The 16,799-nt window shown below is 33.2% G+C and overlaps 1 protein-coding gene across 1 annotated transcript; it reads left to right on the plus strand.

Moving 5' to 3' along the window:
• The first annotated feature begins 12,085 nt into the window (after positions 1-12,085).
• LOC113068199 (actin, alpha skeletal muscle) lies at positions 12,086-16,502 on the plus strand. The gene is made up of 9 exons (XM_026240862.1): positions 12,086-12,233; positions 13,480-13,627; positions 13,707-13,835; positions 13,911-14,021; positions 14,100-14,184; positions 15,105-15,266; positions 15,348-15,539; positions 15,612-15,793; positions 16,266-16,502. Exons 2-9 carry the CDS (start codon positions 13,499-13,501, stop codon positions 16,407-16,409), a joined length of 1,134 nt encoding a protein of 377 aa, XP_026096647.1. The 5' UTR covers positions 12,086-12,233; positions 13,480-13,498; the 3' UTR covers positions 16,410-16,502.
• The last annotated feature ends 297 nt before the right edge of the window (positions 16,503-16,799 follow it).

The following is a 16,799-nucleotide window of genomic DNA, read 5'->3' on the forward strand; positions in this document are numbered from 1 at the left end:
TGAAATGGTAATATTATCATATTGGACTAAAATGTATTAATTTAATCTCACATGCACAGGCCATAACAATTTATAGCTCATAATCTGATAATTTCTGTAATTCTGGTGTATTTATTAATATTGTGTATATGGCCATCAGTTTCATGCATTTATATATATATATATATATATATATATATATATATATATATATATATATATATATATATACTGTATATATGATAAAAATTTTATTTTTTATTTTTTATAAATATATTTAAAATATTTAAAAGTATTAATCACAGTTTATGAACACTGATAAAATAATCCACAAAACATTTTGTTCACTCATAAACTGAGGCACATGAACTTGTTGGTTGAAATGAAACTAAAATAAAAAAATATATATTTTATTAATTATAAATCGTGAATTGATAAACCAACTGAAATAACTTAAAGTTGAAGCACTATAATTACTAATTGGGAATAAATAAATCTACAATAAACCTAAATAAAAGTCATGCTCCGAAATTGAGGTTGATGTCACCAAAAAAGGCTGCAGTACCAAACGCTTCCACTAGAGGAAATTCGTTACCAGTGCAGTCATTTTTATTTATTTTTTCAGTTTAATTTAACCTTTTTATATCATGTCTGTTTTTTTGTTTGTTTGTTTTTTGTTTTTTTCATATTTACACAAGAAGTGCCAAAAACTTCGCCATTCCATTAATATAATAAAATTAAAAAATTTAGTCAAAAATGACTGAGGAGCACCAGAGGGTTAAACTTATTTTATTTCAGCTAGTTTCGAAGACATTTCTTATTTAGTTTAACTTGATGTACTAAAACACCTGAAACCAAAATATAATGCATTAAAACTATAACAATATATTTTTTTAAATAGCAAAAACAATAAAAATGACGAACAAAATTGCTAAAACTAAAACCCTGACACAGTCCTTGTGGTTTAGTGGAGTGTTTTGGTCACACTTTTGAACTGCTGAATTACTGAAGCTCTGGATTAGTGTGAAATATCCCATCATCCTGTGTGAGCTCATGTTTGTTCCTGGTTAAACGGCACAAACGGGCTGTTCTTCCTGTAGCAGTGACTCATGTTGATGGAGAGGGTTTCCCTCATCACAAGGATTGTCGGCACATAGGGTCCCTCTCTCTTCCACTTTTCCACTGGAATGCCATTTATTTACTCAGAATAGCTCATAATAATAGCGGGTGGTACAAACCTTGAGAGACAGGAAGCTGATGAGGGTTTCCTTGGGCAGATCGACCTGCGGAGGAATGTGACAGGAGAGACTGTGAAGGTCTTGTTCTCAGACACAATGGAGGCTTATCTACAGAAACCCACAGACGGACGCGGTGCAATGTAAACACAGTGTACCAGTCAACAGGAAGCACTCCAAATGTGTCTAAACAGGGTAAAAGAGCCATGCGTGGTGACGAGCTGTGTGTGTGGCGTTAGTCTCTTTGTTTTCATATCAGTGCATCATTTTGTTTCTCTTATCGCTCTTTAGATGTTGATCAGACCATCTGGAAAGTTTAAGGTGGTTCTACTTCCTGAACTTGATGTTCTGGCTCAGGGACAGAATCATAATTGAACCCATAACTCGGGGTTAGAGGGAGTTTTGTAAACTGTGTAATAACAGAAAGCAACACCAAACCACTAATTAACTAAATATGCAAACGATGTAAATCTTGATGACAAGCAATCCCCTCCTCTTGCTGTTTACGCTTCTCACATCAGTTTATCATTTCACTGGGAGAATCTAAATGCAATGAGAAAGCTAAATAAATCTAGTACAGCACATTGCTTGGGACTTCAAGGTCATGGGTTCGATTCCCAGGATTCATGCACAAACTGATCACCGAGCAACCGATGCTGATACCGATATCTTGGAGAGTCGATGCCGACATAATGCCTATATATATGATATAACACGATTTAATTTAATTAAGATGCATAAAAATTGCTGCATAGACAATTTGATTATTGTTTATTAAATTTCAAATAATGAATTGTAAAATAAATAAAATGCATATAAATAAATACTTTTTAAAAAAATAAACAGATTAGCACTTCAATATCTTCAATCTGTAATCGTATCGCAGTGTTTTGCACAAATAAAGAAATAGTAAAAAAGACAAATAATAAAAGAGAATGCATTTAGGAATTAAAGGTACACTAGTCGTTGACCGATATGGATTTTTTTTTTTATGAGCAATGCCGATATTTTAAAGAACTGATGACCGATATAACACCGATATATATTATTTAACATTCTTTAATTTAAATGAGATCCATAACAATTGCTGTACTGAAATTTTGATTTTGATTATACTATTAATTAACATGAAAAATTTATAAAAATGTGTAAAATAAACCGATTTGCAGTTAACCATCTTCATTCGGTAACCATAGCATTTTTTTCACAATTAAAGATATAATTGAAAACACAAAGAAAAAGGAATGCATGAACTCATCAAATGTACAGTAGGGGTCGACTGATCACGATATCTTAAAGAGCCGATAGCTGATAGAAAGCCATTTTATATGGCATAACTGATTTTTTAAATAAGAATTATATATTTTAAAGAGCTGTTTGTCTATAAAAAGCATATATATATATGGCATTATACTATATAATTTAAACAAGACACATGACAATTGCTGCAATTAAATTTATTTGACACAGTTTCTAAATTAGGAATAATTCATTGTAAAATGAATGTGAAATAAGTTAACTTTATTGGATTTATGCTTTAACAAGTGCTTGCATCTGTAATCCTATTATAGCTTTTATCATAAATAAAGAAAGAAAGTAAACATGCACTCCATAATCATATCTTCTCATATAAAGTCCAGGAAAATTATAATTAAATTAATTAATTGAATTATCGGTGCCGATAATTAAATATTTTCAAATATCAGCCATGGCAATATATTGGCCATCCACTAAATTATACCTTGGATTTAATGTAAGTGGTGTTATCTTGTCGTGTTCAAAGAAGCTGCTTACCACACTCAGCCATACAGATACCGATAATTTAAAAACATCAAATATCGGGCTTTATATCGGTTGACCACTAATGTTTACATTGAATTCAATGTAAGTTTCAGCATTCTGGACATCATTTCAAAATGCCAAATATCATTGAATGCAATGCAATTAACTTTTGATAAAAGTGTCTGCCAAATGCATCAATAAATGCAATGATCTGAGAGCAGGAAGTGACATCATGTACTCATGGCTAGTATTTCGATGTCGTTGTTCTTGTTTTATAAATTGCTGCTCAGATTCTCCAGTCTTGTCTGAATCTGAAAGACAGAATTTCTCTCATGTTCATAACGCAAAGGGACAGAAACCAAAAGCTTTTCATCGTCTGTTATAAAGTGGAGCACAGAGCGGCAGGGGTTCAGACAGGGCTGAATCATTATTTCAGAAGGGCGTCGCCGTTGTCCTGAGGACTCATGCATGCTGAATTAAACGCCAACTGAGCTGAATCAAACACTGGATGCTTCTCATGGGGTCACAGACTTAAGACTTCCTCCATGTTTGATTGCGATGAAGTGTGAAAACATCAAGGGGGAAATTTGGCCAAAAGCAACACTGAGATTTATTGTGGGTTAATGGGAAATTCTTAAAACAAACAAGTGTGTGTGAGATTGTGAGGGGAGGGACATTCTCTACAGGCCTTGAAGGTACAAGATGAGGAAGAAAGTGTGTTTCCCATGATGTCAGATGTGAGATCATTGTGCGGACCTTCGTCTCGTATCTCCGTTGGGAGCTGGCTGAGATGTTCTCAGGCGTTGTGAGGTCCACATTCATGGACATGATGGTGATGCTGCCGTGAGACTCAGACCTGATGAAGATAAAAACATGATGCTTCATTCAAACCTTCATTTAAATGCAATATCTGCCAAACAGTGTGAAGTGCTACACAACACCGAATCACTGTTTGCCTCAATAATGATTTTTAACAAATTAACAAAGCAGTAAGCCATGATATTAGATTGAAATTATGCTCCAGAAGAGCTTCCTGTGACTGTGGAACAAATGGAGAATATTTATCTTCATTACAGAAAAAGATTTACACTCATCTGACCGAATTCATAAGAGTGGATCAGGAGTCATTAGTCTCGTGTTGTCAGATATTGACAATCAATAGAAGCTTATTCTGCCTGAGATCCACCCAGGAATTTAACGTCTGTGGTCGGAAGTTGAACATAATAAAAAGAATGACTTGTGGTTCAGTAGGCGAGGAATCAATCTGATAGATTCACTCAGCCTTAGAGTTTTGAGTCTGACTGCTGATAAGTTCCCATGTTTGTTTCACATCCATTAGTGAGAGCACCACAATAGAAAGACTGTCTTTCTCTCTCATTTCAACTGATTTGGTTGATGAATGTGGAACTAGCTCTCAGTTCTGAACCCTTAATTCACCACAACTGCATAAAAATGATGTTCTCTACATCATGAATGATTCACTGAATCATTGACTTCATCGATTTGTTCAAACAGCTGATTTATTCAGAAATGATGCAAGTGACTCTTCATGGATGATTCACTGAATCAATGACTCCCACGATTTAAAGAAACCGTGAATTCATTCAAAAAACGAAGCAAGTGACTCTTCATGAATGATTCACTGAATTATTGACCATTTCTGAAACAGAAGGCTGCATCCGTCATAAAGATGATCTTATTTAAAAACGTTACAAACTTGACCATCTTTCGTAGTTAAGCATAATTTGTAGTAAGATGCTTATGACTTGTGAATGTAATGCTTGGTTTACTGAAATAAACCAGGCTTGATTAATTATACAGCCTGCAAAAGCGACCTCCAGAGGATGCAGACTTCTGTTTGAGAAACGGCCACTGTTTATTTACCGGCATTTTACAGTTCTTCTTAATTTAATAATATAATATACACAGGTGCAGCTTATCTATTTTTTTTCTCAATAATAGAATTTTGACCCGACTTATAGTGATGTGCAACTTATTTTAAATACTGTACTAATATGTATTAAAATCATAATAATATCAAATTAAAATCAATAATAAAAAAAATTATAATCAAAATGAAAATGAAAATTACTAAAATCATAATATAAAATCAATTTAAAAATAAAACAAATCTAAAAAAATTATAAAATAACATGCAAAATTACAACAAATAAAATAATTTTAAAATTAATCAAATCAAAATGAAACACAAACAAATTTATAATTGTATTTTTTTCCCCACAACTAAATCTACAACCATAAAAATGCGATATTTTAAATAAATGTTATGTAAAATAAAATAAAATATAAAAAAGTTAACTTGTTTTATTTCAGCTAATAAATAAAAACTAATAAATAAACTAAATAACTAATAAATTAGATTTAATAAAAACAAACTATACAGACGTCAAATAACAGCTAAAACTTTAAGCAAATATTTTAGCTCAATGGGGTTTGGCTGATTAAAAAGCTTGTGAATCACTGCATCTAAAAGCAGACAGACTTCAGATTAATTTACTATATTTTACTGGCTTAATTATTTTATTATTATCTTCTTATCATTTACAAATGTGTGTGTTTGCTGCATAAAAACATTGGTTGATATACGCTTTGTTCTGAACAAAAACAGCAGACGGGCTGATTGAAAATGCACTTTCATTCTCTGCCAGCAGATGGCGCTGTCCTTGTGTTTAACAATTACTTGATATAATATACTACACAAGTATTTTTTCAAGTATTAGTTTTCTTTTTAAAGAAATAATTACATTTTAGTTTTTTAGATTTATAATAATTTATTAAAAATAAATGTATACATACATTTGTAAATGTATTTGACATTAAAAAAGGAATATTATATTATGCCTGGTAATGCACCTTATAATGCATTGTATGATCTCAATAACACTTTACAAAACATATCAATTTAATAATATAAAAGCTAAAAAGATTACATTCCACAAATATGAATATGTCTTTATAATGCATTTAAATTCTAAAAGCTGGTGTGTAGTGAAAATCAAGATTTAAGCTGTTGTTAGACAAGGACAGGTTACAGAATTTGGCTTCCAGCTGGTGCTTCGTCAGTTTCTCACTGTGTGTGTGTGAAGGTGAAGGAGAGACAGACAGAGATATGTTCCAGGTTACGTAAGAGCAGAGTGAACCCGCTGAACCTCAACAGATTCTAGAGCTGCATTCAAACATCATCACATCCAGCGTCTCTCACACTCTTGTTTAGTTTAGTGTAGGGTTTTGATTTTGTCAGCTAGTCTAGGTTTTAGTCCTGGTGTCAAATGTGCGTTTTAGCTATTAGCATATTTAGCCAAGCTTGGTTTTTAGGGTTAGGGTTCGGGTTAGGGTTAGGGTTGGTTTTTGTTTTGTTGTTGTTATGTTTTAGTCGACTAACCCGTTTTTACAGACGAGGCTTATTGTATTCACCAGTGCAACCAGAGTTTACCAGACATTGGATCATTCAGAATCAAGTTTTAAATACCTGATTCACTGATTCATTTGATTCACTCAGTCTTTCAGATAATAACAATTGCAGCCAAATATTTAGTTAAAAACTGGTGTTTATCTTTCATGTGCATGTGTAACTAAGTTTGACAAAGTCACCCTCAATTAAATCATCATATAAATCCATAATATTTCTTAAATTTGTTCTGTATTGTTCCTTTAAATAACATCAGTGCCTTTTCTTGTAACAAAGCCAGCTATTCTTCCCAAAACGGTCGTTCAATTAACAGTAGCTTGGCAAGAGGTTTTAGTCTCCTCCAGCACAGATGTCTGATGTTTACAGCCACACTTCATTGCACAATCAAAAAAAAAAAAAAAAACATGCTGCAAATACGGTTCGTCTTAACAGGATATGTGAAAGAACATGAATAAAGTAAACAAAAATACAAATGAAAGAACAGTGCTTTAATTTGTCCATGAAGATCTAACATTACTGGTTAGGTAAGTAATAGCCTACAAAATAAATCTAAGTAAAGTAATGAAATGAACACTGAAGAGTTTTCACTGTATGGACTGATAGATGAATGCTCATTAAAGCTGACATTATTCGGTAACCATCCCTATTGATAAGAGCTTAAAATTTAAAATTACCCTCTTTTGTTTATATAATATATACCACATCATAGGTGAAATATTGTCTGTTTTGCATAATTTCACAAATAAAAGTCATTGCAATCAAAGTCACAGCAGAGTCGATGAGTCTCTGATTGACACACAGTGGTGATTCCTTACTGAATCAGCTGTTTGAACAAATCAAGTGAGTCAATGAATCAGTGACTCATTCATAAAGAAAGTATTTTGCCTAGTATCTGAATGATTCAACAGTTTGAACAAATCAAGTGAGTCAATTATCCAATGAATCATTCATAAAGAAAGTCCTTTGCCTCGTTTCTGAATGATTCAACTGTTTGAACAAATCAAGTGAGTCAATGATTCAGTGACTCATTCGTAAAGAAAGTCCTTTGCCTCGTATCTGAATGATTCAACTGTTTGAACAAATCAAGTGAGTCAATGATTCAGTGACTCATTCGTAAAGAAAGTCCTTTGCCTCGTATCTGAATGATTCAACTGTTTGAACAAATCAAGTGAGTCAATGATTCAGTGACTCATTCATAAAGAAAGTCCTTTGCCTCGTTTCTGAATGATTCAACTGTTTGAACAAATTGGTTGAATGAATGACTCACTAATTATGACCGTGGCGATTTTAGCTTAATATTTATAGTATTTTTTTAATCATCTCATATTTCAAAATTACATTAAAAAAAACATTAATACCAATTTATTATCATTATTTATGCAAAACGATTTTTTTTCTCTAGAGCTACTTTTTATAAAGTCTATTCAATGGTGTTTTGTCAAACATAATGACTTTAATTTATTTTTTATTTTTTTTTGGGGGGGGGGTAATTTCCAAAACTGATGTGTAGTTAATAAAATCATCAGCATATCATATAATTGATTAAATAAATAAATAACTGTCATCACATGACAGACAACAATGAGCAGGTTTCACTGACATTGTACAAAATGCAAACTTCTGTTCTTTGCATCCAGTTTTAAGGGTCTTTTGGATTACAGACTGATTTCCTGACTGTGTTTAGTAGAGAGGTGAAACACCAGAGGTCTTCAGACAAACACAGGAAACAGAGTCAGTGATGGAGTGATAAATAACAGCGCAGCGCCGCCTGCTGGTGTGAACAGACTCCTGCATCTACAACCTACACGGCCTTTCAGGATATTCATACAGATTTGTATTATATTATTAATGTAGACATGTTAAATATATTAAAGTAGTAGCCTTATGAAATATCATTATATAATCTATAATATTTGTGCATTTAAACTATATGCATGGTTATCATTATCTAAATGGTTAATTGTAATATAGCTCAAACAGTCAGAATATTTAAATTTTACTATAAAAAGGTAGTTATATATATATATATATATATATATATATATATATATATATATATATATATATATATATGTATATATATATATATATATATGTATGTATATATATATATATATATATGTATATATATATATATATGTATATATATATATATATATATATATATATATATTTTATTATTTTTTTTTTATTTTTTTTAATTTTACTATTTTTGTTGATTAACATAAACTTCCATCTGCAATCTAACTCAAACTACATCCCACTGTAATATTATTATCATATTATTAATATCGCAGCCTGCCCTTCAAACTGTGCCAAAGATTTGTGCCAGTTGTTTTAAAGTGCAATTGCACTCCATAAATCGTGTTTGTGCTATTGGAAACACTTGGACAGAAAGAAAGAGTGTGACACCAGTAATCACTCACTCACCCTTCATCGTGAGCTCAGCTCTCTCTCTCTCTCTCTCTCTCTCTCTCTCTCTCTCTCTCTCCTCAGCTCCAAACGCCGGAGAAACCAAACCATACAGTCACACTGTCGCAGCGTCACGCTCTGGTGACGCGGTCCGCGCTACGTCATGACGCCGCTAGAGGCGCTGCTGCTCGTCACTCTGTTCTCTGTGCGAGAAATATGAGAAACTTTATGGTTAAACTCAGAACAGAAGAACTAACGTTATTAAATAAATAATTGACTTATTATTTTAATAAAAATTTGATCAATTTAATTTAGTTGTAAAATTTATGTCCTTTTATGTTATCATTTTATTATAATTAAATAAAAATAATAATTAATAAATACATTATGAATTAATAAATCAATAAAACTGGCATTCATTTATTAAATTAACACAAACACACACACACACACACACAAACGTGTGTGTTTGTGTGTGTAGTTGACAAACAAACAAAAAAAAATCCTTATATTTATGTGTGAAGTCTAATCTTTGAGAAAGGGTCACTAACTTCATAAATTCCTTCACTGCATTTTTTACAAATATTTTTACTTAACTGTCCTATACATTTTGTCATAATTTGTGACATGACAAAAACTGAGAAAAAAAAATCTTAATAATACATAAATAGCCTGAGATAGATTTATCTGCATTGTTAGTAAATAAATATAAATAAAAACACTATTTATTTAATATTATTTAATATTTTATAATATATATTCAAAAGTCATTTTATTAAAATTAATTAATTAATTATGAAAAATTTCCATTCATTTTAAAAATGAAATCAGGTTATGTTTCTATTTGATCTCTTTCTTTATGTAATAAAAAAAAATCTTTTTTTGTAGTCAGTTTTATTAAATAACTGGCTTGTTAACAGAGTTTTGTGTGTGGCGTGAGGAACTGATTTCCCGTCACTGCTGATCTAAACGTCTGCTGTTGGTGTGTAATATGATGCACATAGTAACTGGTGAACAGTAAAAACAGATGTGAACTTCTTTAATGCTCTTCAGATGATAATGGCATGGATTGGTTCCTTCATTAGATCACACACGTGTCTCGGTTCATCCGTGAAACGCTCCTTCGCTCTCCACACAGAGCGAAACAGCTATTAATAGTGAGCTCTGAAGCTGTGGCCTCATCAATCTCTGCTTCTGAACCGACACATGTACAGCTCTCAGTAACACACGTTCAGTCTCAGACAGACACAGATATCAAGAACTATTTACTCTGCACACAATTCAACCATTCTTACACTCTTGAACATGGCGATCGAAGTGATCAAAAAGTGAAGTGGTTTTAATCACATTAAAAGAGAGATTAACATTTGAATAATAAATACAAATCATTTTATTTTATATTTTTATGAAATTAAAAATATTTGCATTTTATATATATATATATATATATATATATATATATATATATATATATATATATATATATATTATCCTATTTTATGTAATTAAAAATATATAATTAGTAATTATATAAATACAAATAAATACAAATAATTGTATTTTATATTTTTATGAAATTAAAAATATTTGCATTTTATATATATATATATATATATATATATATATATATATATATATATATATATATATAATCCTATTTTATGTAATTAAAAATATATAATTAGCTTTTGTTAGAATTCACACTTTGAATTTAAATTATCTATAATTTATTAATTATAAATTCATAAAAAATTAAAATAGACTTTAACTTCAACAAAGAAATGGTTTTAAATATATGTATAATATATCAAAATAAATCTATTTTATCTTTCTATGTAATTAATAAATATTTGTACAATTTTTGTTTTACATATCCATCACATTTTCAGATTTTGTAATGCATTTCATATTTTATTTAATTATATTATAGTGATTTTTTTTTTATCCAGATGGATGGATGAATGGTTCACACTCTTCTATTTCGGTTCTCAGTTCTTCTTCATGCTCTAGTTTGGAGATGTGTGTAAGAAAGAGCCACAAACCCGGCTCCAGACGTCCATGTGTTGTCATTGTAAGGTTGTATTTCCTAATGAGGTGCTCTTATGAATCACACCAATGGGACAAACGCTCGGCTCATAACACCTGATGAGAACTGTGACCCTAAAAGGAGAGAGCTAAGCCAATCAGAGCGCAGCTGCTACTACAGCCCGGCCAATCAGAGCGCGGCTCGGGGGAGCGGGCCGGCTGCTGTTACCCCTCAGCTGTTCACTACATTTAGGGTTCGAGCCCACATGCCAGCTCACTGGCCCATTGACATATACAGTATTCCTCCTGGAGAGAGCGAGGAGCCTCTAAGACGTTACTAAAACGAGACGGTTATGGACATCTTCAGGCCGCCTGTGTTCGTAAAACGCTGAATAATCAGAATTATATCAAGAGATCGCTGACTATAGCCTCGAAAACCTCTCTCTGTTTCCCACAGAAGCCTGACATTACTGTGACAAAAACCAGACATGAAGAAGATTTGCTGAAAACTGGGAGGAGAGATTAATACATGATTATCCGCCATATCTTAATTATACAGATGATACAACAGTGATAAAGCATGCAAAAAAACTAAAAAAAAACTAAAAAGCAAAAATATAAAAGATAAAATGTGTATTTTAAAAAAGAAAAATATTAAATAAAACCACTATTTATTTATTTTTTTAAAATAAAAAATATACTTTATAAAAACAACTATAAACAAGTATATTTTAGTATAATAAAAATCTTTAAAATATATTATATGTATAAAAAGCACATTTTTAATTACATACATAAAAAACACTGCACATGCACACTAGATATATATATATATAAAGTATATTTTTAGTATAACAAAAATGATTTTACAATATAATTTATAAAAAATAATATTTTAAATTACATAAAAATACAAATATTGAATAAAAGCAGATGAACATTAAATATAAAAGGTTTATTTTAGCATGATTAAAATACTTTATTATATAAACAAAATACATAGAAAAGATCAAAAGAACATGAACCTAGGTGAAACTATTTATACACACACACACAGATTACAATTTGTCATGAAAATAATACATTTGAAATATGTGAAAGTATAAACACTATTCAATGTTAAATACATCTTCAGATTAGTCAGATTTGATCTGGTGTTTAACTCAGGAAGCCTCTCTTAACTCTGGTGGGATCAGGTTCATGGGTGGAGAGGGTTATTTTCTGGTTTTTATTTTTTCTTGCGTGCTCTTATTTGGGCTTGTGTGAACCCCAGGCTCCGCCCCGGGCCCCGAGAGCCGCTCTTATTTAAAGGGGCTCCTCACCTTGTGTCTCTGTCCCAGTGGAAGCATCAGTCTTGTGATTACAACTTGGTGAGTCCTTCGATCGTCCGGAGAACCTTCTGCATCTGAAATCTCTTTAGCTCTTTAGTTTGATGAGTTTGTGAGAGACGCGGGACTTAGATCTTGCTTCTGGAGAACGTTTTAACAACTCAGATGTAATCTCAGAATAGATTTAAAGGCGTTTTTTGGTGAAGCATCAGCTTAGTTTGAATGAAGCGTGACAGCTGCGAGCAGAGACTCGTCGAGCCCTAAATAGGCGTCTGTCCTTCAGTTAAACCCTAGCCTTTCTTTGGCATTTGGAGGAGATATGATTTCACTGACCCTTCATGGACAGAGCCGCTGATCGCTGTAGGCTATTATTACTGAACTATTCTACTGTAAAAACCTGCGCTGCATGCAATTCATACCACATAGATATGTGATTTAGGTGAGTTTCTAACAAGAATGATTCGTACTTATTAGAAACATCATTAAATGTAGGTTTCTAAAGCGTAAAAGTGTTTGGATAAGTGTAAAAATGTAAATGCGGAACTGGATCAAGTTTGAGTAATTTTTGTAATATTTTTTTAATTCCTTTTTTATGTTTTATGCTTTCAGTTTAGTGTCCATTAAAGTTTTTTTTTCTTTTTTTTTTATATATATTTTTTTATTCATTTTTTATGCTTTCGGTTTAGTGTCAGTTAGTTTTACTATTTTCTTTTTTTTTTTTTTACATATTTTGAATCCTTTTTTATGTTTTCATTTTTGTTAAAGTTTTAATAATCTTGAGTTTTTTCCATTTATATATATATATATATATATATATATATATATATATATATATATATATATATATATATATATATATATATATAAAATGTATATAAACACGTTTTTGTCATTTTTACTAGTTTTATTAGTTATCTTTAATTTGTCGGTATTTCTGTCTTCAATTTTAATTTTAAATGCATTTAAAGTTTTAGTACTTTTGATGCTTTTGTCATTTTTATTAGTTTCTTTATATTTTCGAATTCAGTTTTTGTTTTCCATTTTCATTTTAGTTCAAATGTTACATTTTGCTGTGTGTTTATCAATTGCTTTTTTTAACTACTATATAGTTTTTATTAATTGCCATTTCAGTTTTAGTCATTTTGGTACTTTAAAACACACATGCATACTTTATCTCAAATAGCTAAAGTAAGACCTTTGTCCAATTAGCATCTGTCTTACTTTTTGGATTCGACGTCTGTGTGGTTAATGCACTCGTCCTCAGATGTAAACTCCGTTTCCTTCACAGACCAACCAGAAAACCAACCATGTGCGACGACGAAGAGGTCACCGCCCTCGTGTGCGACAACGGCTCTGGCTTGGTCAAGGCTGGATTTGCCGGAGATGACGCTCCCCGTGCTGTCTTCCCCTCCATCGTCGGCAGACCCCGTCACCAGGTGCGAACACATCTGCCGAACATCACGAGAGAGGAACCGCTCCGCTGCATGCTCTCTAACCTCGCTTCTCTCTCCTCAGGGTGTGATGGTGGGTATGGGTCAGAAGGACAGCTATGTAGGTGATGAGGCTCAGAGCAAGAGAGGTATCTTGACCCTGAAGTACCCCATCGAGCACGGCATCATCACTAACTGGGACGACATGGAGAAGGTGCGCGTCTAGTCTCTTCTGGTTGAATGCATGCATGTGGCGTTGTGACTGACACAGTGATGTGTGTGTGTTCAGATCTGGCACCACACCTTCTACAATGAGCTGCGTGTGGCCCCCGAGGAGCACCCAACCCTGCTCACCGAGGCCCCTCTCAACCCCAAAGCCAACAGAGAGAAGATGACTCAGGTACAGAGGAAGATTCGGAGGGTTTCTCAGAGACACAGTCAGACTACTTCATGACGCTTGTCTGCTTTGCTCTTGCAGATCATGTTTGAGACCTTCAACGTCCCTGCCATGTATGTGGCCATCCAGGCTGTGCTGTCCCTGTACGCCTCTGGACGTACCACTGGTGAGGGCTTTAATAAAGACACTAATCAGTGTTAAGAGTTAACATATACATGCATGTTTTAGATCGTGACAATTAGCTGTTAAAATATCTGGTAGAATCTCTTATTTCACTCTTCAAATTTTAAAATGAAGTTTGCATTGGAGTAGTTTCTGCTTTAAGAGCGGAATTCCGTTTCAGTGTAATGCCCTCTGTTGTCCTGCAGGGGCATCATATCCGGATTATTATTTATTTTTTAATTATTTAAGGATTAACAGATACTTTCATAGTTTTAGTAATATTTTGAATTTGTTATTTAATTTTTACCGTTATTATTATTATGTTTTGACATTTTTAATAGTTTTTTATTTATATATATATATATATATATATATATATATATATATATATATATATATATAGGCTATTTTGAATTTGTTTTGTTTTTTTAACCATTATTTTAGCGAATGTTTTAGTGTTTGGTTCTTTTTATAAGTTTATATATATATATATATATATATATATATATATATATATATATATATTATATATGTGTGTGTTTATTTCAGTTGTACTTAAAGCTTTAGTAATTTTTTTAATATTCGTTTTATTATTTTTTGTTGTTATTATTATTATTATTATTATTAATTTTATTTTTTCAGATTTTTAATTTTTTTTTACTTCAAAATTAAAATGCTAAATGTTGACTTGGCAACTAGATTAAATAAGTTTACATATTTTATATCAACTATTTTTGTTATGGTTTTACTTTTAGTTAGCAATAATAACCCAGATTGCCAGTATGATATTTTAGTGATGTTTCCAAATCATTCATTTCATATTTATCACTAGCGCGGTATTGTTTATGACACAGTCTCGCGCGTGTATAACTGTAATGCCGTGTGAGATCAGTGTATGAGGTCGGTTCCCGGTGTGCTCCGCAGGTATCGTGCTGGACGCCGGTGACGGTGTGACCCACAATGTCCCCGTATACGAGGGTTACGCTCTGCCCCACGCCATCATGCGTCTGGATCTGGCCGGTCGCGATCTGACCGACTACCTGATGAAGATCCTGACAGAGAGAGGCTACTCCTTCGTCACCACCGGTGAGTGCGCTGCAGTCCGCGCGCGAGAACACGTGCGCCAGCAGCACGAGCTAATAACGGGTTAATCTCGCCTCTCCGCAGCTGAGCGTGAGATCGTGCGCGACATCAAGGAGAAGCTCTGCTATGTGGCTCTGGACTTCGAGAACGAGATGGCCACCGCCGCCTCCTCCTCCTCCCTGGAGAAGAGCTACGAGCTGCCCGACGGTCAGGTCATCACCATCGGTAACGAGCGCTTCCGCTGCCCCGAGACCCTCTTCCAGCCTTCCTTCATCGGTGAGTCTCGCGCGATCGCGGTTTGATTGACAGGTCCTGCTCAGTGCTGATGACTGAACGCTGTGCTCTCAGGTATGGAGTCCGCTGGGATCCACGAGACCGCCTACAACAGCATCATGAAGTGCGACATCGACATCCGTAAGGATCTGTACGCCAACAACGTGTTGTCCGGTGGCACCACCATGTACCCCGGTATTGCTGACCGCATGCAGAAGGAGATCACTGCTCTGGCCCCCAGCACCATGAAGATCAAGGTGAGATGCTGCAACAATACATTAGAGACTGTGGGAGGTCATGGGTTCGATTCCCATTAATGCATGAACTGATCAAACCCACACTTTGAAATGCAATGCATGCCTTTTTTTTTCTAATCGATTTTAATTTAATGTAGTTGCCTATATACATTATTAATTGCACTTTTGTATAGATAAACAAGTATTAAATATGTTTTACAAACTATTTATGTTATGTTACATTTCTTAGTTACACTCTACAATAATTATGTTAGTTTATGCATTAACTAATCAAATATCTTTTTAAAAAATCAGTCTATTAGTAAATGTTGAAACTAAGATTAATAAACACTTTAGAAGTATTTTTATTCTTAGTTCATGTTAACTAGTGGAACCTTTTATTATAAAGTGTCACCAGTCTCTTTTGAAGTGTAGTGAAAGTGTTTCAGATTATGAGTTTCAGACACTCAGTGTTTCTCCGGTCTCTCTGTAGATCATTGCTCCTCCCGAGCGTAAGTACTCCGTCTGGATCGGTGGCTCCATCCTGGCTTCCCTGTCCACCTTCCAGCAGATGTGGATCACCAAGCAGGAGTACGACGAGGCCGGTCCTTCCATCGTCCACAGGAAGTGCTTCTAAACCAACAACGACCTCAGTCTCAGCCGTACATTTGTACCGTCTCTTTTACTGTATATACATGTAATGTTGTAATAAAAACAGATTAACAGAGAACAGTGTGTGGAATGATCATTAGCATGCTTTTTTGCATGCCTGCATCAAGCCAAAATGCTAGAATAAATAATGCAAAAAAAATCAATATAAAATAAATACAGAAGGATACAAAACAGTGGCAATGCTATGGTAGAGAGTTGGTAAAAGCATACAAAAGTACTGAATAAATATATACACCACTGCATTTACAAGGTACTCAAGGGTTCTTCAAAGAATACCATGATACTACCACAGATTGATTTCTAAACTAAAAATATATATAATGCATTGTGTGACATTAGCTATGGAAACCTATTT

This window comes from Carassius auratus, linkage group LG42F, assembly GCF_003368295.1.
Source record: "Carassius auratus strain Wakin linkage group LG42F, ASM336829v1, whole genome shotgun sequence".
Classification (NCBI taxonomy): Eukaryota; Metazoa; Chordata; class Actinopteri; order Cypriniformes; family Cyprinidae; genus Carassius; species Carassius auratus.